This window comes from Chrysochloris asiatica, unplaced genomic scaffold (genome assembly GCF_000296735.1).
Source record: "Chrysochloris asiatica unplaced genomic scaffold, ChrAsi1.0 scaffold00032, whole genome shotgun sequence".
In the NCBI taxonomy this organism is placed as follows: domain Eukaryota; kingdom Metazoa; phylum Chordata; class Mammalia; order Afrosoricida; family Chrysochloridae; genus Chrysochloris; species Chrysochloris asiatica.
In genome coordinates, this window is record NW_006408550.1 from 6,099,769 (window position 1) to 6,123,129 (window position 23,361).

Sequence of the window (23,361 nt, forward strand, 5' to 3'; positions counted from 1 at the left end):
ATGTGTCTTGGTATCAATCTTCCCAGGATTGAGGAGATTCTCAGTGCAGGGACCTCAGATTCAGAGGATCCAGAGAATGCACTAGCTCGTAGCTCTTCTTCATTGGTGGAAACAAGGCCCGTTCTTTTCTGTTTGCTTACCTTTCTCCTTTTATCTCTTTTAAGATAAAAGGTGATGCAGATTTCCCTTGCACTGGATCAGGGATGTGACCTGAGTTGCAACCCACCCTAATCCCTTGAAGTGATTGATGGGAAATTATATATCATTACATAAATGCCAAGCCAATGAGAATCATGGCCCAACTAAATTGACATAGCTTTTGGGACACCACTCAATCCATCACATTTCATACTTTGGCTCCCTCAAACTCATATCCTTGTCACATGCAAAGCATATTCCCTCCATCATATCATCTCTGAAGTCTTAAATCAACTCAAAGTCCAAATTTCATCCTAAGTCACAATTCCTTTCCTTTATGAACCTGTACATTTAGAATACAAGCTATCTATCTGCTTCCAAAGTGCACTGTTAGAACAAGCACACAGAAGATAATGCAACTGGAAATGGGGAAAATTTGAGGGAAAGAAGGGATAATGGGCATAAGCTAAAATCTAGCAGAGAGATTTACATTAGCTCTCAAAGTCTGAAAATAATCCTCTGCTTTCTGAGACCATCTAGGCAATGTCCCTTTGCTCTGGATTCTGGGTGGAGGTTCTTCAACACTGGGCTTCAACTTCCCCTTCCAGGCCCACTGAGACAGGAACTCTGCTCCCTTGGTTTTGGGTAGCCCTCTTCTTCTTGGTCTAACTGAGTGCCAACCTCATTCCCTCCATCCCAGCAGGCCCTGTTCTTTCACCCCTTAGGCATAGCAGCCCTGTTCCCTCAGTTTGGGATGACTCCTACCCTATATCCCCATGACATTTGTGAACTGCAGCTCCACACTCTAGAACCAAGTTGGTGAAGATCAGACTGTTTGGAACCTAGGAGGTTGTAGCCCACCCTTGAGACCCTACCTTTTGAGACTGAGGCAGCTCTACTTATTATGTTCCTTGCCTTCTTACCTTCTGGGGCCACTTGGCGCAGTTCAGCCTCTGCCCTGCTCAGGTAAGTGCTATGAAGCTTGATAGCTTTACTGATCAATGACCGGAGGCAACCCATTTAGCCAGTAAGCCTTGGTCCAAAGACACTCGGCTCTCTTCTTCTGTTGACCAAAAGTCTAGCTCTGCTGACAAATGCTCAGACGCACCTCACTCTGCCAGAAAGTCTGCCTGAAAACACTCAGCTCGCTTGTTCCGTGGGTCAACTCCCACACCAGCTCATGATGGTCTCCTACTTCTGTACTGCAGATTCTCTGTCACTGTTTCTGGCCATCTACGCCATCTCTGCTGTTACAGCTCTCCTCACTTCCTGTGAGCTCTCAACTAGAAGTGCCCTACTTCCATCAACATCCTCTTCAAGGCATTCCAGGCTTTTATTATTAAAACCAAACTCACCGCCATCAAGTTGATTCAAACTTTAGTGACCCTAAAGGACAGAGTGGACACTGAGTAGCTCTAGAGGATAAGCAATTGGCTGCAAACCACAAGGTCAGCAGTTGGAGACCACCATTTGCTCCACAGGAGAAAGATGAGGCTTTCTGCTCCTGCAAAGATTTATAGCTTTGGAAACCCTACATAGGTTTGCTATGTGTCAGAAATGGCTCAATGGCATTTAACAACAACAACACAGGACAGAGGAGAACTGCTCTTTAGGGTTTCTGAGACTGTAAATCTTTATGGGATCAGACAGCCTCATCTTTCTCTTGAGGGGCAGCTGGTGGGTTTGAACCACTGATTTTGAAGGTCCTTGTCTCTTTTCAGCATCTGTGGCCCCTGCATCCCTTGGACATCTCCACGTGTCTTGGTATCAATCTTTCCCTGGATCAAGGAGCTTCTCAGTCCAGGGACCGTTGGTCCAAAGGATGCACTCCACTCCAGCTGTTCTTGATGCAGATGTCCCCGTAAAACTTCATTTTGCTTTTTCAGCCATAGGCAGATAAAAATCCCAGCAGTAGTTTCCCCTGCTTGTACTCTTATCCCTCTCAATTCAGGAACCTGATAAGAAGCTAAGAATATATACATTTGTGAGTGCTTCTTTGTGTATGACCAGCTCTTTAACATTGAGCGAAGAGCAGGTCTGAGTACCCTGGCCCCCAGTTCAGCTATTGTAACTATAACACAGCAGAGTAAACAGCATCTAAGTGCTCAACGAAGTTGGAAACAGCACACAAGAAGACATAATATTCATTATCACAGAATTGTGATTTGTAGCCACATCTTGCATTGTGATAGGTTCCCATATTTTTTATTAAATAATTATTTGCCCTTACTTAACTCCTGGAAGCCTTCTCAAAGCTCTATAACATACTACTAATCCCTCTCCTCAGAGAGACAGTTGGTGGCAGAGATCTCCCTATTTGTGTTCTGAAGGCAATAAACTGGACTCTGCTAACCAGAAAAGCTTGTCTTGGAGTCTTCTTGGTCTCTCATCTGCAGCAGGCAGAGAACCTGGGCTCTGTCCTGCATATTTTTTTCTTGGTGGTGGCAGGTCCCTCCTTCTCTGCTTGCTACAGTTTCCTTTTATCTCTTATAAGATAAAAGAGATCACAGACTATCACATAATTCACAATAAAAACTTTTAAAAAAAAAGGAATCATAGACTATCACATAATTCACAATAAAAACTTAAAAAAAAGGGATCACAGACTATCACATAATTCACAATAAAAACTTAAAAAAAAAAGAGATCACAGACTATCACATAATTCACAATAAAAACTTAAAAAAAAAAGGGGATCACAGACTATCACATAATTCACAATAAAAGCTTAAAAAAAAAAAAGAGATCACAGGCCACACAGCAAGGACATTCCCCTTACATTGGCTCAAGGTTATGTCCTGAGTAAGGGTGTTGCACCCGCCCCTGTTGTTGTTAAGGACCAAGACTGACCAGCTGATCCCATCAGATAACATCATAGGGGACAATTACATAAATACATAACTGCCAAATTACATCATTACATAAATGCCAAACCACTAAAAATCATGGCCCAGCCAATTTGATTCATATTTTGGGGTGACAAAATTTAATCCATTATGCCATGTATACCTAAACATCTGTCACAGAGTAAAGGCCACCAATAGCTATCAATCCCAAGATAATTCAGATTTTGGAATTAAAGTGGCTATTTTATAGTAATGCCTCATGAAGTAAAAGTGAACATTCTGGAAAAACAGGAAAAGATATCCATTTTTAGAAAAGAAATGGAATATATACACACACACATACAAACAAACGAACAAAATCAAAATATAAAACTTAGTAATACAATAAAAATTTTTTTTAATTCACTGAAAGGGTTCTGTAGCATAATACAAATGACAGAAAAGTGAGTAAATTTGAAGATGAATCTATGCAAATGACAAAATCTGAATTAACAGAAAGAAAAATAAAAATGAACAAAGCCCCAATAACCTATGGAACAATGCTAAAAGATCCAATATTCATGTCAGAAGTCCCAGATAGTAAAGAGAAGGATTGATGTGGAACGTTATTTAAAGTAATAATTCTTGGAAACGTTCTAAATTGGGTGAAGGAAGTACATTCATAGATCCAAGAAGCTCAGCAAACCTAAATAGGATAAACTTAAAGAAAATATACCTATATACATCATTGTTACACTGCTGGAAACAACAAAAAAACAAAACCAAAAAAAGTCTTCAAAGCAATCAGAAAAAAATTACACATTACATATAGGGGGCTTCAAAAAGTTCATGGAAAAATTCCATTATGTTTTAATTCTACTTTTTCTACGAACTTTTTGAAACCTACTCATATAGAAAGTAATTTGATAGTGACTACAGATTTCTCATTAGACACTACAGATGCCAGAAGACAGCAGAACAACATTTTAAAGTGTTGAAAGAAAAGAACTGTTAACCTAGAATTCTGTGTCAAGCAGAAAAAAGAGGAAGAAAAAAATCATTAAGGGATAGGTGAAATGAAGACAATTATCACATGAAGAAAAACTAAAGGAATTCTCATCATGTATTGGTTACGAGTTGGGCTGCTAACCTGAGAGTCAGCAGTTGTAAATTATCAGCCGTTCCACTGGAGAAAGGTAAGGCTTTCTGCTCCCATAAAGATGTATAGCCTCAGAAATCCTATGCAGGATCAAGGTGAGTTGAAACCGACTCCTCGGTAGCCCACCACCACCAAACCTGCTTTGGAGTCCTGGGGTGGCACCGTAGGATAAACTCTGGACTGCAAGGTTGGTTTAAACCACAAAGTCAGCAATTCAAACTTCCCAGTCGCTCCTCAGAAAACCTATATAGGGTCACTATGAGTTGGAACTGACTTGACTGCACTGAACAACAAACAACAAGACCTGCTTTACAAGAAATACTCAAAGAAAATCTTCAAGTTGAAGGAAAACAGAAACAGAGGGAAATCTATAAATTCAGGAACAAGGAAGAGCAACATGAGTGGTAAATACCTGAATAAATAGATTGTTTCTAATCTCTCGAGTTCTTTAAAGTAAATGTAACTATGTATAGCAGAAGAAAAGGACTAGCGTTTTCCTTGTTAAGATTACAGCCAAGAAACCACTATGAAACAGTTCTATTCTGTAATATATAGAACCGCCAGGAATTGGAATTAACTTGGCAGCAACTAACAATAGCAGCATGGTAAGCATATTTATAATACTGTCTTATGGTGTTTTCAATGTATTTAGATCTAACACATATGGCAAGGGCACCATAAAGTGGGATTCAAAGTGAACTCTATGGTTCTAAAGTTTCTATTTATTATGCAGTGGTAAAATAGTAACTTTAGACAGACTATAGAGTCCTGGTGTGGTGCTGTGGGTTAATGCACTGGACTGCAAAGTTGATTTGAGCCACAAGGTAGGCAGTTCAAGCTCACCAGCTATTCCTTGGAAACCCTATACAGGGTCACTATGGGTCAGAACCAACTCACTGGCACTTAACAAGAAGGTAGACTGTGACAAGTTAGGTGTGCTGTAATTTCAAAAGCAATGTCCAATAAAAACTGCAGAGATAATGTTAAAAAAAAAAGTCAACAGGTAAATCAAAATGTAGTAGTAATAAAAAAATTCAATTATAAATAAATGTCAATTTTAAAGAAAAAAAAGTTTTGAGATCTCAGTACTAATTATAAAAAGCAGAGGAGTTGTCATGTTCAATACACTAGTATCCAGTCCAATTTTCCCAACCTGAGCTAAATAAAAAGCAGTCATACCTGTGAAGTTCTGGGCTTTCAGATGCAGGTCATAGAGTTTATGAATGTAGCGTATATACATCTCTTCCTTATTCAGCTCAGTCTTATAGAAGTTCTGTAAAAAACAAAGTATAGGCATGGTTACTTCCTTAACAGTTAGGGCTATAAGTGCCTGCCTTTTACGCTTCTGAATTTCCGGGTGATGAGCCAAGAGAACTGATTTAGTTTCCATATAAATCTCTTTTCAAAAGTTAAGTAAAAGAAGGTTCAGTGACGTATTGCCAATTCAGCATTGCCTGTGTTAGGTGCTAGCAATTACTAGGTAAACTGTAACTCCTGGTGGTATTATTGTCACTAATTACCAATCCTTTTGTCACTTTATGTTATTCTTTGTTAGTTAACTATCAATGAATGATTGTCTAACTGTAAAATATTTTTAAAATGTAACAGATTGATGAACATACTTATTAAATTTGCTGAATAATATTCAGAGGAGTTTCTCTCATTTTCAGTTTTAAAACATAGTTTGCTCTAAGGGAGAAATATCCCTGAGATATAGGTAAGGATGAGTAAAAAAACGATACAAAAACAAATTTTTTCTTCTGAAAATTTATGCAAAAGAAGGTAAATGAAAAATGCTCTTTATTGTCAAAGTTTTACTGCATGTTTCTTACTTGGGTTTAAGTGTTTCCTGTTTATGTTGCACAAAGAGGTATTAATAACATGATACTTTGTTTCAAATTATTATTATAAGGGTATTCAAACTCACCAGCCACTCCTTGGAAACCCTATTACAGGTTCACTGTGAATCCAAACAGATTCAGTGGCACTTAACAAAAACATGCTTACTAGAAATAAGTTTTCAAAAAAAGTATCTGGATTTTACTCAGCTTTTCTAAAACACTTGAGAATTAGTTATCAAAAACTTAATTATGACTTACCTGGGCATATCACGTTGGTGTTTTAAAAACATACTTATAAGCATCCACATTGATTCCTTCACCATATTAGAAGGTACATTCATCCTAATTGAACTCAACATAGGAGGAAATGTATATGGTGTTGGATCCCAGCAAAAGCATGAAGTTGTAAGTCTCCAAATAAGAGGTTATTGTATTTTATGCCATCATTGATGCATAAAACTATACTTCAACTAGTATTAGTACTTACTTTGCTGTTGTTATTTTGAATAAAGGACTGACTGGCTGACTGACACTATGATAAATTTGCTGATTTAATGAAGTGACAAGTTTTTATAAGAGGAAAAGGCCAGGAACCCTAAAAAATTTAAAAACTGAAGTTAATTTAAAATTTAAACTAATTTAAATTAAAACTAAGACAAAGCTTTGGCAATGGACTAAAGTACCTAATGTGGTTGCTTAAGTTATAGTTGGTCTTGAAGTCTGAGGACCTTCTGTCAAATGTACTTTCTGCTTACTAGCTACAGATAACCATTCTTTAACCTGACTCATTTAAGCTTGAAACACTTTAAGCTGAATATTTAATGAAAAAAACAGTTTCCAATTTATACCATTTATCCTCTTTCCTTTTTGTCTTTCCCCTATAGGTCTTGTAATTCTTTAAAAAAAACCAAGTAAATAATGCTGCTCACATTGCTCTTATTATAACCAAAATAATTTTAATTAGCAGGAATTGTTGTACCATAAACCCCAAGTCTAACAATTGCACAGCAGGTTTTTACATTATTGAAGGATGATTCGCTCTAACAGCTTTCTGGTAAGAAGCAGTTTTCTCTGAGAAAAAAATAAGCTATTACTCTGCAGATGAATAGTTTTCCATTTAAAAAAACAAACAAACCAGTGATCTCTCTAGTAAGCAGATGATAGAGAATCTTTCACATATATCTGGCAAACACTTAGACACACAGAACAAAACAATAATTACATTCCCTAATATTAGTCATGTCAGAGATTATGCATTTTAACCCAAACAACACTAGAGTTTAACTCTCATTGTGAAAAGGAAGTCAGAACTTTCTTTCCTGAAGATAATCAATCTAGAAACAATCTTTTCAAAGAGGTAAGGAAAACCTCCAAGAGGATGAATAGTTGAAGAGAACCATATTGCTTATAGAAAACATCAAGAACTTTCCATATGGAGTTGAAGCTAAAAAGATTAGCTTCAAAGTAATATATTCGGTCTTTAATGATAAGTACTGTTTGTGCTGGCTTGAAATTGGAAGCTTTCAATTTCAAGTACACATTTTCTGTAAGGGCCATTCTCAGTCAGTGCAAAAACACTAAGATAAAGTCTTTGTCTCAAGTAAATACTGACAGGACCAATGATTTGGTTTGCTCTCTGGCTTGTTTCTACTGGTGAGACTAGGGTGGAGAATGAAATGATCTGTTTTGTTATCCCTTTGGGAGAAATTCATTCAGGGTCTATGTTTATTTGTTTACCTCCAAAGGAAGGTCCTTGTAAAGCAAGAGGTAGACAATGAAAAAGGACTTAATGGGAAAAGGTAAAAGGCTTCACTTTGAGGTTATTTGTGAGACTCTTTGTCTGGAATTGAAATACAGCAAGGGTTAAGGAGATAAGCACTTGGCTTTTCTCCTCAAAAACTGTTGTATGAGCAGGAATGTGAAGTAGCTCAGATTGAGTTTGACAATTGAAGAAAGGTTGGCAAAAGCATGTAAGAACCTGGAAAACACAGAGAGGAGGTTTACAAATGAGGAAGACCATGTTCAAGGCTTGAAAGGCAAGTGGTCACAGGGAAAGTGTATTTCAGGCCAGCAGGAGTAGGGCTGATGGCCCAGGGGAGCTCTCCTGGGTTTGATGACAAATAATAAGGAAGAAATAATCCGTGAACAAGATGTGGCCTGATGGAGGAAGTTCAGGTCTCATTATTTTTAGCTACAGATATTGGAGGTGGAGATACAGCAATTAAATTCAAAATGAGATGGAAGTGGTGGGTGTGGTACATATATTAAGAGATGAAGAACAGGAGGTAAGAAAAGAAATTAGGAAACAGATCCCTGGAAGGACGGAAAAGATCTGAGCTTTGAAGAGGGACTATGATGTGACTACACACAGCCAAACCAAACCAAATCAAAGCGCTCAGCCAAGACAGAATCAAAACCCACCCACTGCCTTTGAGTCAATTTCGACTCATAATGAAATGGAGGCAAAACAAAATTTCATGGTATGGGCAAAGAGAGCGCAAAAAGACAGGTGGAAGGATTAAAACCATCAGAATGAGTAAGAATGTCTGCGCAAGTACTTAGAATAAATGAAGTCTTATCAATTCTGTAAAATATTAGAAAATGGAACTCTTATATTTTTTATTTAAAATTGAAACGTCATTCTGTATTTTAAATCTGATTAAAAGAAATTATCAAATGCATAAACCTATCCTAAACTAAAATATGAACAATACATGTTTAAATATACAGTCACTCTTTTGTTCTGGGGTGAGGATACCATCACATTTAACAATTAGTTATGTGAGATTTTATATGAATTCTGACTTTCCCAGGACAATTCTCGTATGGCTTGATATCCTTACATACTATTAAATGTTACTTTCCAAATGGACCTACATGTGCTATGCATTCTGTGGTAACTGAAGCTATAAAACAAACCTTAACAGTGGTAGTATCAAATACTTACTTTGCATAAGAAGTTAGAGAGTGAAAATTACTGTTACATACTCATTTTTTTTTTTTTTACAAAGGAAGAGACCACTAAACTTTACTGAAGTGTAGAGTGAAGAGTGTATATAACAGGAAGAGAAGGAGATAAAGACCAGTCTCCACAGAAGTACCATCCAGGGGCACAGTGTGTTCTTTTCCTAGGAGAACAACTCAAAATTTCAGGAGGATAAAGCAAAAAAAAAAAAAAAAAAAAACACAATAAAAACTTCAAAAACCTGGACACTGTACTCTGGGATCATTCAGAGGCCTGCTTCTGCAATATTTAAAGCTAAGAATTTTCTGGACATTAAATCGATATGAAGTATGCTAGACTTCTTTCAAACACACTTCTAAACTCTTCTAAGAAACATCCAGTGGAACACACAAAGTCGACTAAAACAAATAAAACAGTATTTCTGTGATGAAAGTATAGTAATACAAAGAAGGAAACAGGAATCATTTACTAACCAGCAGGCTAACTGTGCAGCCAATCTTTTTGCCATCCACCTCTCCCATTTTCATGCAGTCCCTAAAAACAAAACAAAGCGCAGGAGTCAGAATCCAGAACGGCCTTTCTAGGGGTAAGCACTTTCTTCTCTTAGCGGGAAAACAAAAGTGCAGACAGAGACCAGAGACAACTTGCGAGGTGCTCTTAGGTAGAAACCCTAGATAATGAGACAGGTTCCATGATCGATGGTCAGGTTAGAGGGGCTGAGGCTCCTGAGCACCATTTTTGGCCATGAATTTGACTCAGAGGTAAAGACAGCAGCATTTCAATGTATAGACTCATGGAGTAGAAGGAATGAAGGTGTGTTGCTATATATACACCTTCTAAAGTGGGTGTGAAACAGCTGGAAACTCTGGCCAGCTTCATCCAAGAGAATAAGAGTCTCCATCTTAAAAGCGACTCCCACAAAATCTTGTCAAGTCTGACACAGGATATTTCTCCATATGTACTTACCTACGCAGACAATTTATCTACGGATATAGGGATATAGTAGAGAATACAGGGGCAAAGAAACAAACAAAGCAAAACAAAAACTCAAATCCATGCATTTAAGTTGAATGAATTGCTTTTAACAGCTTAGAGAATTTACAAATGAAAAAAAACAAAAAATTCCTGTTATCTCCCTCTTTTGTGCATGGATGCACAGTTTTTTTTTTATGTTGTCTCCACCCTAAAATGGGTAGGTTGGTCCACTAGGTGAGTCTAAATTATTACGTCTCCCTAAGAGAAAGTCTCTTAATAAAAGGAATTCTGAGACCCTCTGATTGCACCAAGAGTTTTAAAGAGCTGTTCAAAACAAAACAGAAAAGAAGGCAAATAAACCCAAAATAAAAACTGAATCAGTCAGTGAGAAGTCCATCATCTTTCTGCAAAAGGTTCCATGGTCTGATTATTAATTCTTTGAATGATTAATTTGAGTAGAATGTTAACTGTATGCTATTTGATCTTCTAACTGGAGCACAGTTTATCTGGAGACCACGAGACCCGGCTTACCTGTAATCTAACAACCTCTCCATTAGACGTGTTACAGTGGCAATTAATGAAACGCCACTTTCCCTCCATGTTTCCCGCTCAATTTTCTTTAGTAGACTGGAAAAGAGAGAACCCAGGGCATTTTCAACATTTATTTTTATCAGTCACCATGACAACCATTATACTTTCATCAGTACCTTAAATGTCTTAGCAACCACTGCAACATCTCACAAGTAGCACAATTTGCAAACAATGTCTTACCTAGGATAGGGACCAAATAGTGGAATTCTAATCCAGGAAGCATTGACAAAGCAAATTGATTTTCAGATTATCCAAGTCAAAAAATATGAACACATACATAGTTTGAAAATATACAAGCATCTCACAGTTCAAAGTCATTCTTTCCCTAGCTTCTCTCTTATATATCAGAGGCTTGCGCTTCACCACATTTAATAATACTGCAAAAAGCAACAACAAGAGTATCTCTCAAGTTTACTTTTAAGTAAGACCCTGCTTTATTCACATAAAAAATGTTTTCCTACCTCTCAGTGGAATGCATCTTCATCCAAGCACTTTTACTGCAATGCAATGCTACAGGAAAATCCTTGTACAGACGGTATGACGTTTTGCGTTTTTTCCTTTCACTTAACATTTGCCCACTCAATACATATTGTACTATCTGTGCACTCACTCAACAGTTTCATTCATTTTGTCATTAATCACAGAGGATTTTCTATGTGGTTGTTACAGCAGATTGATGGCAAGTACGGAACCACATCTTTCCTCCTACATTTCCCCTAATCTTAAGCACCTTGAAGCAGAAGCACTATGTAAACACAAAATATTAACAATCATAATAATTAGAATCTGTGTTGCTTTCACTCTCGTCTCTCGGCAAATTAACAATACACTTGGCAAAGCTCTCATGAGTCAACTTTCCCCCAAAGACAAAAGTCAGAACATAAATATGGCAATGTGAGGTTACTTCTCGACTGCTCTTAATTTAATGATCATCATTTTTGTCTAAAATCTTTTTCCCCTTTCATCTTAGTTTCAGGAATAAGATGGAGAGAAAACATTTCTTACAAGTACAATTTAAGCATATCACAGATTATGCATAGTGGATAGTAAACATTGAAGAAAAAGGTAATTTTGTCAAAGCTTTGTTTTTTTGGCTGTGGCTATTATCCCTTGATTTTCCTCCCCTCTCCCCATGTTTGTTTTTCTTGATATTGCCATTCCAGTACCCAGCCTTCTGTCTTGTCTCTTCATCTGTTGCTGATGCATTAGAGATGATCTGTTTTTCTGGTTCATTCTGAACCGTTTTCGAGGTGGGGGTGGGGATTCGGTGCCTAGCATATAGAAGGGATGGAGCCTTCCTTGACTAATACTACAGAGGAAGGTATGACCTCTGGTTTATTTAAAATGCTTTTTTCCTTTTAAAAACCACTGAACAGTACCTGTTTCATGCCTAAATGCTAAACTGGTATTGAATCAAGGACTCAAATGAAAATCTGCCTGCCAAAGTAATGAAAGATGATGGAGACATTTCCTCAAGTGACAGCCCACACCTCATATACTCTGGGGGCTGAAAAACTAAGAACTCGAGTTGAAGTAATGATAACTCTAAAAATACATGGAAGCTTCTTTTCTGGGTAGAGGCTTCACTTGCAGAGCCTCCTGCTACGGTAACCAGAATGGCATAATCCTCTTAAAAGAAGAGGCAAAGTTCTGCACTGCTTGTTTGCATGACTAACTCTACACCAAATGTTAAAACCAAGTCTAGAAGCAAATTCATATCCTTGCTTAGCCAGAAATGTTTTTTCTATTGGCAAGCTGGTCATTTCTCAGTTTACCTGATACAAACTGAGAAGGGAAGGCTATCAGTAAGAACAGAAAAGTCTTTCTGGATAATCTGGATGAGATTTGGCATTTTCATTTGGTCTGTAATCATGCCCATGTGCCCATGATGAAGAAGAGTGAAAGGTGATTCCTCATAGCTAATCCTCATAGCTAATTCCTCATAGCTAATTCCTCATAGCTGATTGGTTAGCTGCCATGGGATTCTATAATACCAGGGAGCAGGATAAACCAAAAACCTGCATGGTGACACATAACTCAAAGGCTTTTTCTTTATGAAAGAGTTATATGGGGGTAGGGTAGAGTGGGATGTGACTTTCAATCCACCTTTCTCTGCTCTGTGAGTATGCTGAGGCCATCAATCTTACATCTAACACCTGTGTCTGTGTGTCCATCTTAAATAATCCAAAGAGGAGCATTAGATACCTAAAGTATGGTGTTACTTACCTAATTCTCTGCCCTCAAACTATAATGAAGTATGTGGTCACTAAATAAAGACCTCTGAAGTGATGTGGGGCCTTCTTGAAAAATTTAGAGCAATAGATGAGAAAGCAGAAATCGCCAAAATAAAGGACTAGGGAAAGAACAGAGAAGGATACCACCTTCCTTAGAAAGCCCAGTAAGAATCCCTATGACTGAGTTAACTACACTCACAGTGTCCTCCTACAACACAGTCCCTGTTTCCTCCCCAGACTTCAAACAGAGTAGGTGCACAGTAAATAATGCCAAATGGCTCAATCAAGTGGAGCCATGGGAAGTAGAGTTTAGGTCTTGATATACCACCTTGGCAGTTATGACCCAGGAGCTCAGCTTTATCATAAATAATGATCCCTGATTTTTACTTATTTCAAAATGAGAAAATGTGGGCAAACAGAGATAACATTGGGGGCAGGGAAGATGAGTTGAATTCTTAGTCAGGAAGGTACTAGACAAATATGAAGTATTGCGCTAAGGGGCCTATTCTGTCAGGAAGCAGTGTGAGCTACTTCCAATGTCTCAGTGTTTTAAGAAGTTTTAGGCATGAATTACAGAGGAGAAATAATCTGTACCATAACGGCATGTGTTCCTAATTCATAATGTGTGCAGTGACTCACTGTGATTATACTAATTCACTGTGCTTTCTCCTGCTAAAAAAGCATTGTATTGTTTCCTGAAATAATAGTTTGGTTTTCACTTTCTTTTCTGAGCCCTGGCGGAAATGACCTTTAATCATCACTTTTGATTTGACTTATTCCCAATATCCTGATAATATATGCAAGAAAAAAATATTTATAGTAACAATTCTATTACTATACCAAAAATCAACGAAAGAATAGAAATCTCTCTGGAATGAATTAGGCACCTTAAAATAGTCCTAATTATAAGCTTAATATTTTAATTATTGGTTTGATTCTAATGTCAAGGTAGATCTTCTATTTCAAAGTCATATTTATATACAAGTAATCTAAATTGCATGCTACCAGGTCTTTATTAAAGTAGATAAAAGGCATTATAGAACTATGTGAGTATTTATTAATCTTGTGAATTTATTATAAAGAATTAATCAAAAATCTCAAGAGATTCATTTCACTGAATGCTTTCTCATTTCAGTGCTTTGTTCCATCCCAGAACTAGTAACTGAAATGAAAGCAGTTTTCAAAAGCAATTTATTATATCAGATGAGGTTTTAATCAGAATTCTTGCTAAACCCCAGTTGCCATGAAGGACAGATTCTTGTACACTAGAAATAAATGAGGACTGGTGAATAATTATTAAAAGTTCTGATTTAATTACAGTTTCAAAGAAAAATGTGTTGTGCAAGGTTCCATACAATAACTATTTTATTACCCACCATGATCACAAGAAATTTATATATCCTTTCTTGGCATTTCCTCTCAATTTAATTTTCACTATAGCTTCAAAAATGATTTTGTATCAGTCAAATTGAAATGTATCCAGCCTATCAGTCATTAATACGATTTTCAAACACACACATGACTATTTCTAATGCTCCAAATTAATGATCTCAAAGTCAGTTTTACAGAATTGTACTAATATTTAGCTTTAAGTGATACTTGGCCATAATTATTAGTGTACACATATTTTTCAAGAGAAAAAACCACATTGCTATATTGTATGTGAGCATCTAAAGAATTGCAAACTTATTCCAAGTACAATGATCGAATTCTCCCTTAAAGAAGAAACACTCTGTACGGATCCTGGGTAGAGAGAGCAGTAGACCAACCCTGGAGAGCTGCAGAGAAAGCAAGTGCCAGAATAGAAATCCAAAGCATTCAAACGTTCTCACGTGTCCTCTCGGGCCATTCTGACACAGTGGATGAATTCATTCAGTGACTATGATAAGATTCTAGTGGTCATTATTATGGCTAGCTGCTGTTGAGTTGGCCCCTGACTCATGGTCACCGCATGTGTTACAGAGGAGAACTGTTTCATAGCGTTTTCTTGGCTGTTTCCTTATGGAAGCAGATCATTAGGTCTTTCCTTTTGTGGAGTGGCTGGGTGGGTTTGAACTGCCAGCCTTTCGGTTAGCAGCCAACTACAAACCATTTGTACCACTCTGGCTCCTTCTCTATTGGTAGAGTCAACCTCAGAGTCCCTTTATAGCCCTCCATTATTTCTCCATCAAATCCCCAAAAGAATTTATTAGAAATGCTAAAATGCTTTGCTTCTAACAGAAGACATTAAAGAAGCAACAAATAATGCTGAGTGAGCAATCAGTATTGATGAATTTAATTAAGTGTTTAGAAACAAAGACAAACAAGGCTGACTTTCCCCAAATCAAACTAGTTAAGGATATCATGCTTTGAAAAGCAGTGCACACAAACATTACAATCATGCCAGCTTTTCTCTCTCCCACTCTTAACCCTACTTAAAATCATTTCCTTGCAGCCCAGATTTTAAAAAGGATTAGGCATAAAGAGAATGAATTTTCTTTGTTTGTGACTAGTTTTTTATGTGACTAGGTCCGTCAGAAATAAAAATAAAGGGACATGGCTAATCATTAACATAATAAGATCCATTCGCCAGTGTTAGGCAATTATCCTTTCTTTCACACTCCACGAAGACAAAGCACTCCTGTGAGACCAAAGCTGTCTTTGTAGTTCTCAGCTACAGTGGTACCGCATAGCTCTGCATCCACAGCGAATCCCCAGCACAGAAGCAACATGAGAGAAATCTATTACTCACATACTGTTGAAGAGCTCACGGTATGTTTCATCACCTTTACCTTCTGACATGAGGCTATCCAGTTTGTCAATTAGCTTGGCTTCCACCTGAAACACACCCAAATATTACTCTCTCCTCTCCATCAGAAGTTAGAAGTAGAATTTCTGGGCAAATAGGAACATATTTATTTCTGTAAGGGAAAAAGCCACCACAAATTTTGTGATACTGACATTATCAGCTGTGGTTAATAATGGACACCTCCTTGGAATTCTAGAGGACAGTTTGTTGTTGTTGTCAAGTGCCATTGAATTGGTTCCGACTCATAGTGACCCTGTATAGGGATTCCAAGGAGTGGCTTGTGGTTCAAACTGACCTTGTGATCCGGTACATTATCCTGCAGTGCCAAACCAAGACTCCAGAGAATAGTTTAGAAGAGACTATGATTTTAACTACAACATAGGATTTTGAACTTCCAGCTGGAAAGCATTGCTGCTGCCAAAGGTCTCTATTTGTTGACTCAAACACAGATACCTGTAGCCCAGCTTAAATGCTTGAATCCTTTTGTGGTGGTGATGGTGGTGGTGGTTGTGTGCTGTGGAGCTGGTTATGACTCATAGTGATCCTGTATAGGTCTTCCAAGCCTGTAAATCTTTATGGGAGCAACTGTCAAATTCGAACTGCTGACCTTGAGGTTAGCATCCCAACTTGTAACCCACTATGCTACCAGGGTGCCTTGATCCTTCTTTGTTGTTGTTGTTAGTGCCGTGGAGTCAGTTCTGACTCATAGCGACCTCGTACAGGGTTTCCAGGGCTGTAAATCTTTACAGGAGCAGAAAGCCTCATCATTCTCCTGTGGAACAGCTGGTATTTTCGAACTGCTGGCCTTGTGGTTCGCAGCCCGATTCGTAACTACACTTTGAATCATTTGTTGTTGTTGTTAAGTGCTGTCGAGTTGGTTCCGACCCATAGCGACCCTTTACAGGGTTTCCGAGGCTGTAAATCTTTACGGGAGTAGAAAGTCTCATCTTTCTCCCGCGGAGTGGCTGGTAGTTTTGAACCGCTGACCTTGTGGTTCAGAGGCCAATTCGTAACTACACTTTGAATCCTTTAGGAGTTACAAAAATTGGGAAGTACTATGTAAATTAAAAAAAAAAAAAAATCTTGTGCGCTGGTATTTATATATGTGTATTTATATATAACTATCTTTAGATCTATGTATGTATATATCAATCTATGTTTGCATTTCTCTCTCTCATATATATATATGAAATGTCAGCAAACTAACATATTCACATACATTAAACTTTGATTTTTTGTTTACATTTTCTTTCTCAGAGCAATTCAGGGTTGCACTAAATCTTTGAAGGATTTGAGAACTTGTCCTACCCATATACAAATGGATGGTTCCAACAGATAGCAACTCTGTATAGATTTTCCTAGAGCAGCCATTGGGTTGGAACTGCTGACCTTGCAGGTACCAGTCCAGTGCTTAACTACAGTGCCATACCAGATACATATATGCAGCTTGAGAGACAACGAAAATACCTCCTGAAAAATGTAATCAAAGTCTATAGCCTCTGGAACTTGAATATTAACAAAAAGAAAACTCCCTTCATGTACCTGAGGCAAAGGAGCCGTGGAGGTGTACTAGTGAAGCACTTGGCTACTAACTGAAGGGTTGGTGGTTCAAACCTGCCAGTTGTTCTGTGGCAGAAAGCTTTGGCAGCCTGGTTCTGTAAAGATTTACAGCATTGGCAATCCTATGGGGCAGTTCTACTCTGTCCAATAGGGTCGTTATGGGTTGGTATTAACTCCATGGCAGTGGGGTTTGGTTATCTGAGGCAGCAGGAGGGAGAGAAAATGAAAATCTCTCTATGGCTCCAGAGATGAAAACAATTAGGAACTGGGTGAGTATATCTGACTTTGTTAGAGAACTAAGTCTAGGCATTCCTCTGAACCACATTTCAATGAAGAGAGAAAGAAGGAAAGTGTTTTTTTGGTTGTTTTTAACCCGTGTAATTTTTAAGAAATTCTCATTTACCTACTAAACCAAAATTCAGTTGCCACTGAGTTCATTCAGACTCATGTAGACCCCGTGTGTGTCCGAGTGGAACTATGCTCCATAGGGTTTTCAAGGCTAAATTTTCAAAAGTAGATCACAGGAGAGCAGTTAATCGGTCATTTCAGAAACAGAGGATCCTAGGACCATCAAGAAGGAGAAAAGCGAGGGATACTAATCAGAATAGTGGTGAAAACAAAGATGGTGGCAGAGGCGATGGCACAGAGAGACAGAGCAGCGGAGGACTGTAGGCCAATGTACTGAGAAACGCGGTGTGCCTTCGGGCAGGAAACTGGATAGAAAAATGTGCCCTTTGGACATTTACACAAATATATACTTTCAATATGGTATGTGTGTATATTAAAAAAAAAAAAGGTAATAGAGGTAAATACTGTTAGCTGAGAGTGCATGGAGGGCATTGTCATCATTACAATGATTTGCTGAATGTAAAACATAGGATCTGCCTGGTAAGCCTTCACTCACTCAATATACAATGAAAACTTTAAAAAATTTAGCATAGGAAAAAAACCAAACAAACCTGTTTCAAACTGTATGCCATAACATGATATACTAAAAAGGAATGCTCTTATTCATTAAATATTAAGACACTGAAAAAGAGTAACATAAAAACCTCTGCTACCAGGTCATTCTGGTTGTTTGAAGACCTGGAAATAAAGTTTCTTCTACCAAAAAAAAAAAGTAGATCATAAGACCTTTTTCTGAGGTGCCTCTATGGGGACTTGAACCTCTAACCTTTTGGTTAGCAGCTGTTTAGTCATTTGTACCATCCTCAGATGTCCATTTACCTAATAGTTCTCTTAAAATAAATGTAGATGTTGATGTAGGAAAAACCACATCCAATTGGAGCAGCATAAAGGAGAGCAAGCTCCCATGGGCACCCAAGATTAATACAGTGACTATTTAAGGCCTGCAATCTCCAAGTTGAGGGACTCGGCATGGCCATCTGGTTTTGCAATAAGAACATCTGTCTTTCCAAAACTGGAGCAGAGCTATCAGAACCTGTATCAATGAGAAATCAGGGGTTCCTCCCCTTGGAATTTCTCTTGTAAGAATTTTCATTGTTTTCTTCTCTAAATTAATTTTGAATACTTTAAGGAATGAGCAATAAAACATACCATGAGTCAAATACTCAAAGCTCAGCTGTCCACCAAATACAATGGGCAGATGACTAAGAGCCTGGTGAATTTAATAACAAACAATTTAACCCTCTGATTTCTCAATGTTGTCCAATGGGTTGTTGTTGTTGTTGTTGTTAAGTGCCATTGAGTCAGTTCTGACCCATAGCGACCCTGTACAGGGCTTCCGAGGGTGTAAATCTTTACGGGAGTAGAAAGCCTGATCTTTCTCCCAAGGAGCAGCTGGTAGTTTTGAACCGCTGACCTTAAGGTTCGATGGGTAGCCAATAAAATCTCTGCCAATTCTTAAACATAGGGAAATCACAGAAAGTGTTTCCTGAAAGCAAATGAAATGGTTTTTCAGGAATTCTTTCGGAAGCTCAGAGAAACTTGGAGCCAGACAGATAAGTCCAAGGCCTTGTGGCTAGGGAGTGGGCAGGCCAGGCCTGGAATCCAGATCTTCTGACGATTAGTTTGGTACTCATTGCCCAACTCAGAGCTGAATCTGGGAGTTCAAAGATACCTGAGGAGAACTCAAACTCTTGTAGCTGCTCTGAAGAGCTCTCCCACCTACCTGTTTAAAATTGCCGCTCCGCCTCTGCTCCCAATCCATCATATCATGGAAAATAGGAATCATGACATTCCGGAGATCTGGCTGGGGTATCAAAGTCACTTCAAGGAAGGGGCCAATCAAGGCAGGGATGAAATGAAGCTTGTGTTCTCCTAAATGGGAATAAAATATTAAACTTTTACTAAAGGTAAACTTCAGGAATTATTATAAAATTGGTTTAATACTTTTACCTAAGTATGTGAGTATGGTCACATACTTAGGTAAAAATATGGTCAATTATAGTTGTTCCCCCAAGCAAGAAAATATTACCCTATGCAATTAAATGAACGGTAAATTTTCATAAACTGAAAAACAGTTAGTTCTCTGTTACTTTTTATTATAAACCAAGAGACTTATGTTTTTCCACCTTAATAAAAAGTTGTAAGGCACAAGTTAAAAAAAAATTATACAAGGGGGCCTCAAAAAGTTGGCGGGAAAATAAAATGAAAAGATAATGGATTTTTTCCATGAATATTCTAAAGCATGCTTGTATTTGGTTTTGTATTCAGGATTTGCTAGTATTGTACATTCTTACACTGAAAATTGTATGTAATCGTTAAAAATGAGATAGAAGAATGGGAACAAGGGAAAAGTTATTCAATATAATTAAGTGAAGAAACAAAGTGCAATGCAGCATGCATGGGTACTTCACGTTTATACCTTTGAGGAGGCTTCAGAAAGTTCATGGAAAACTGGAATTAAAAGATAATGGCATTTTTCCATGAATTTCATGAAACCCTCAAGTATATATGAGGACTCCTGGTCTGGCACTGTAGGATCAGCACTGGATTGCGAACCACAAGGTCTGCAGTTCAAACCCACCAGCTGCTCCTTGAAAGCCCCTGTTTAGGGTCACTATACAGAGTCAGAGCCAACTCAACAGCATTTAACAACAACAACAACAACAACAAGTATATATTATAGCTTAGAAGGTTGTACCTCCTAATGTTAACCACAATGGTTATCACTGAGTGGTAAGATTTGTATGTGAAAAAATGTGGTGTGGTGCTGTAGGATAAGCACTAGACCACAAGGATGGTTTGAACTGTGAAGTCAGCAGTTCAAACCCATCAGCCACTCCTCAGAAACCCTATACAGGGTCACCATGAGTCAGAACTGACTTGATGACATTCAACAACAACCACCTGTATTTTATAGTTTTTCTAGAATAGATGTGTTTTAGATTATAATAAACACACAGTCCAAATAAATATCTAAATGAAAGAGTATAGCCATTTTCTGAAAAGACTAAAACATGTTGCAACAGTGATTTTGCAAAGTGTGAAATAGTATGGTGTTGACAGTAAGCAATTCAGAGGAAAGGATGGAAAGTAGATGATTCCAGGCAGCAGGTGGGTATTAAGTTCAGTCCACTACTCTGATCTTCTATGTTAAATCTCACAGAGGAGTTTTAATTTCTACCATAAGAATACTGCATGTGCTGGAAAGTGCACTAGATCTCAGGAGCCAATCTTCAGCAAGCATTAATTTAAAACCCAATGAGCAAGTAGAGACACTGAGCAGAAGACAGGTGGCCTCATAAAACAATGATGTTCACCTTCTTTTTGACCTTTGATCTTTTGTAGTAAGGGTTGCATACTAACAAAATCACACTGTTCCCAGTTATACTGGTCAATTTCCGAGTGAAACAGTGCCTTCACATTAGTGGCAGTTTTCTTTATTTTGTACCAGGAGGCCTTAAGGTAGCTAGTGAGCTCAGACGTTTGTTTGTGTGTGTTGTTGTTGTTGTTGTTAAGTGCCGTCGAGTCGGTTTCGACCCATAGCGACCCTGAATAGGGTTTCCGAGGCTGTAAATCTTTACGGGAGCAGATCACCTCATCTTTCTCCCGCGGAGCAGCTGGTAGTTTCGAACTGCTGACCTTCCAGTTCGCAGCCCGATTCGTAACCACTACGCTATATGATACCATATAAATTCAGAGTGCAAACGTATTAATTAAATTTAAATCACTTTAGAGAGGTTTTGAAGGAATGATAGCATGAAAGAAATGTTTTGGGAAAGAGAAAAACAAAGGATGATGGATTACACATCAGAAATAGGAAAATCCAAGTGTGTGTGTCACTAGGTTTTTGTGAGTAGGAAGGCCTTGGGATATCAACTATCTTTAGAGTGTGGCTTCCTCTCTGGATATCTTACCTAGCCTCAGTGCTATCTATGCAACACTAACAGAAGTGTGAATGAGCCTAGAAAAAGAATTTCACATCTTGGCAGAGAGTCCCAGTGACAAAAGAGTTTGTCCTTAGATGTTGTCAAGTTGATTTTCAACTCTAGAAACCCCAAGTGACAGAGTAGAACTGCCTGAGGTCTGTTCTCACAGAGGAGCAGCTGGGTAGATTGAACTACCAACCTTTCCATTATCAATCAAGTGCTTAACCACTGCACCACCAGGTTTCCCATAATACCTTGTTGTTGTTGTTAAGTGCTGTCGGGTTGGTTCCGACCCATAGTGACCCTGTATAGCTTAGCCCTTGAGTAAAGGGGGTATGTAGTGACTCTTGGGGCAAGCAGTAAAACTTCTTTAGATGCTTTAAAACACAACATGGATATATAGAATTTTCTCCTTTAGAATAAAAATTCAAGATCAAGGAAATATATTATGGCTGTTTATTATATATTTAATATATGTAATATTTTCATAATATATAATATGGTATTTGTCCTCTATTATATTCTTGGAGCATGAACATTTCTATCTTGATACAATTCTCCCTATCTCATTAACATGGAAGGGAAGCTACTGCTTGTAACTGAATATTTCACAATATACAAGGGGTCACAATGCAGTGGTGCATATGTTACCTCCATGAGGAAAGGATATTTATAAAAATGTCTCTAGACTCCCTGGTCTGGACAGGCCATGGAATCCTTTATATCAACCTTACCAGAAAAGGCACTGTAGCATTCAAACCAATGATTCGAATCTTCACTTAGTAAAATTATTATAAACAAAAAGCTAGTACCTGGAGCAAAACAGAGCTGGAAAGTTTAGAGTCCCAAAGATGTTGTTTGGGCTCTTAAAAACAGTCATGCCTGAAGATATACCTTTAGACTTCCTAGCTAAAAGAGACAATAAGTTTCCTTAATGTGAGTTTAGGTTGGATGTTTCAGGCTTTGGAGTTTATCGTATGCAATCAGCAAAGCTCTAATTCACTAGTTAGAACATAAACATCAGCTACAGCTGACAAAGACCCTCTGACAAAGGCGTTGTCCACTCTCTTAGAGACCAATATGGCAATAAAGAGGAGTTGGAAGGCCCTGTTTATGAGTCTGAATTCCCTCTATTTCCATTTATCTGGAAAAGATGCCCTTGTCAGAAGATACTGGTTGAACTGCCTTCTATCTTAACAATCTCTAGAAGACTTGTATCTAAAGAAGTCCCACTGTTTACGGGCTTGGTTGCTAACCCAAAGATCAGCAGCTGGAACCTACCCAATGGCTCCATGGGAAAAAGACCTGCTATTTGTTCCTGTAAAGATTACAGCCTAGAAAATACAGTTCTGCAATGAGTCCAAATCAACTCGACGGCTTCCAACAACAGAGGACTTTGTATCCATTTCTCTAGCTTAGACTGTGATAGTTATGTCTCAGGGATGTCTCACTCATCCCCTCAAGTGCTGCTGCTATTGTATGCTGTCTAGTCAATTACCACTCAGCGACCCTGTATAGAGTTTCCCTGAGTGGCTGGTGGGTTTCAACTGCTGATACCAGTCCAGTGTTTATCCTATAGTGCCACAAAATCACCTCAACAAGGAACAAGGTATTTGTCCTGATGCTGTGTCTGGTTGCTCTACAGGACCAAGGTTGTCATGATCTCTACTGATAACATGCCTCTCTTGTGGTTGGCACAGAGACAGTGCCCTGCGTATCTGTGAGGTTTTCAAAATCCTTGGGATTTTATACACAGGGGATTGGATGAACCACAGAATTGGCACCACCTATATCACAGTTCCACCACTCCTATGTCAGTTTGTCGTACTGTGGTGGCTTGTGAGTTGCTGTGATTCTGGAAGCTATGCCACTGGTATTTTAAATACCAGTAGGGTCACCCATGGTGGACAGGTTTCAGATGAGCTTCCAGATGAATTCAGACTAGGATGAA

General features: G+C 38.3%; 1 protein-coding gene across 1 annotated transcript in view; it reads right to left on the reverse strand.

The window, feature by feature from the left end:
- Positions 1 to 23,361, reverse strand: part of DOCK4 (dedicator of cytokinesis 4) — a 360,754-nt gene that overhangs the window by 56,387 nt on the left and 281,006 nt on the right. The window contains exons 30-35 of the mRNA XM_006859354.1: positions 19,208 to 19,356; positions 15,460 to 15,545; positions 10,675 to 10,701; positions 10,435 to 10,530; positions 9,402 to 9,462; positions 5,302 to 5,395 (exon numbers count right to left, since the gene is read on the reverse strand). Coding sequence (XP_006859416.1) covers positions 5,302 to 5,395; positions 9,402 to 9,462; positions 10,435 to 10,530; positions 10,675 to 10,701; positions 15,460 to 15,545; positions 19,208 to 19,356 — 513 coding nt within the window. The remainder of the gene's footprint in view (positions 1 to 5,301; positions 5,396 to 9,401; positions 9,463 to 10,434; positions 10,531 to 10,674; positions 10,702 to 15,459; positions 15,546 to 19,207; positions 19,357 to 23,361) is intronic.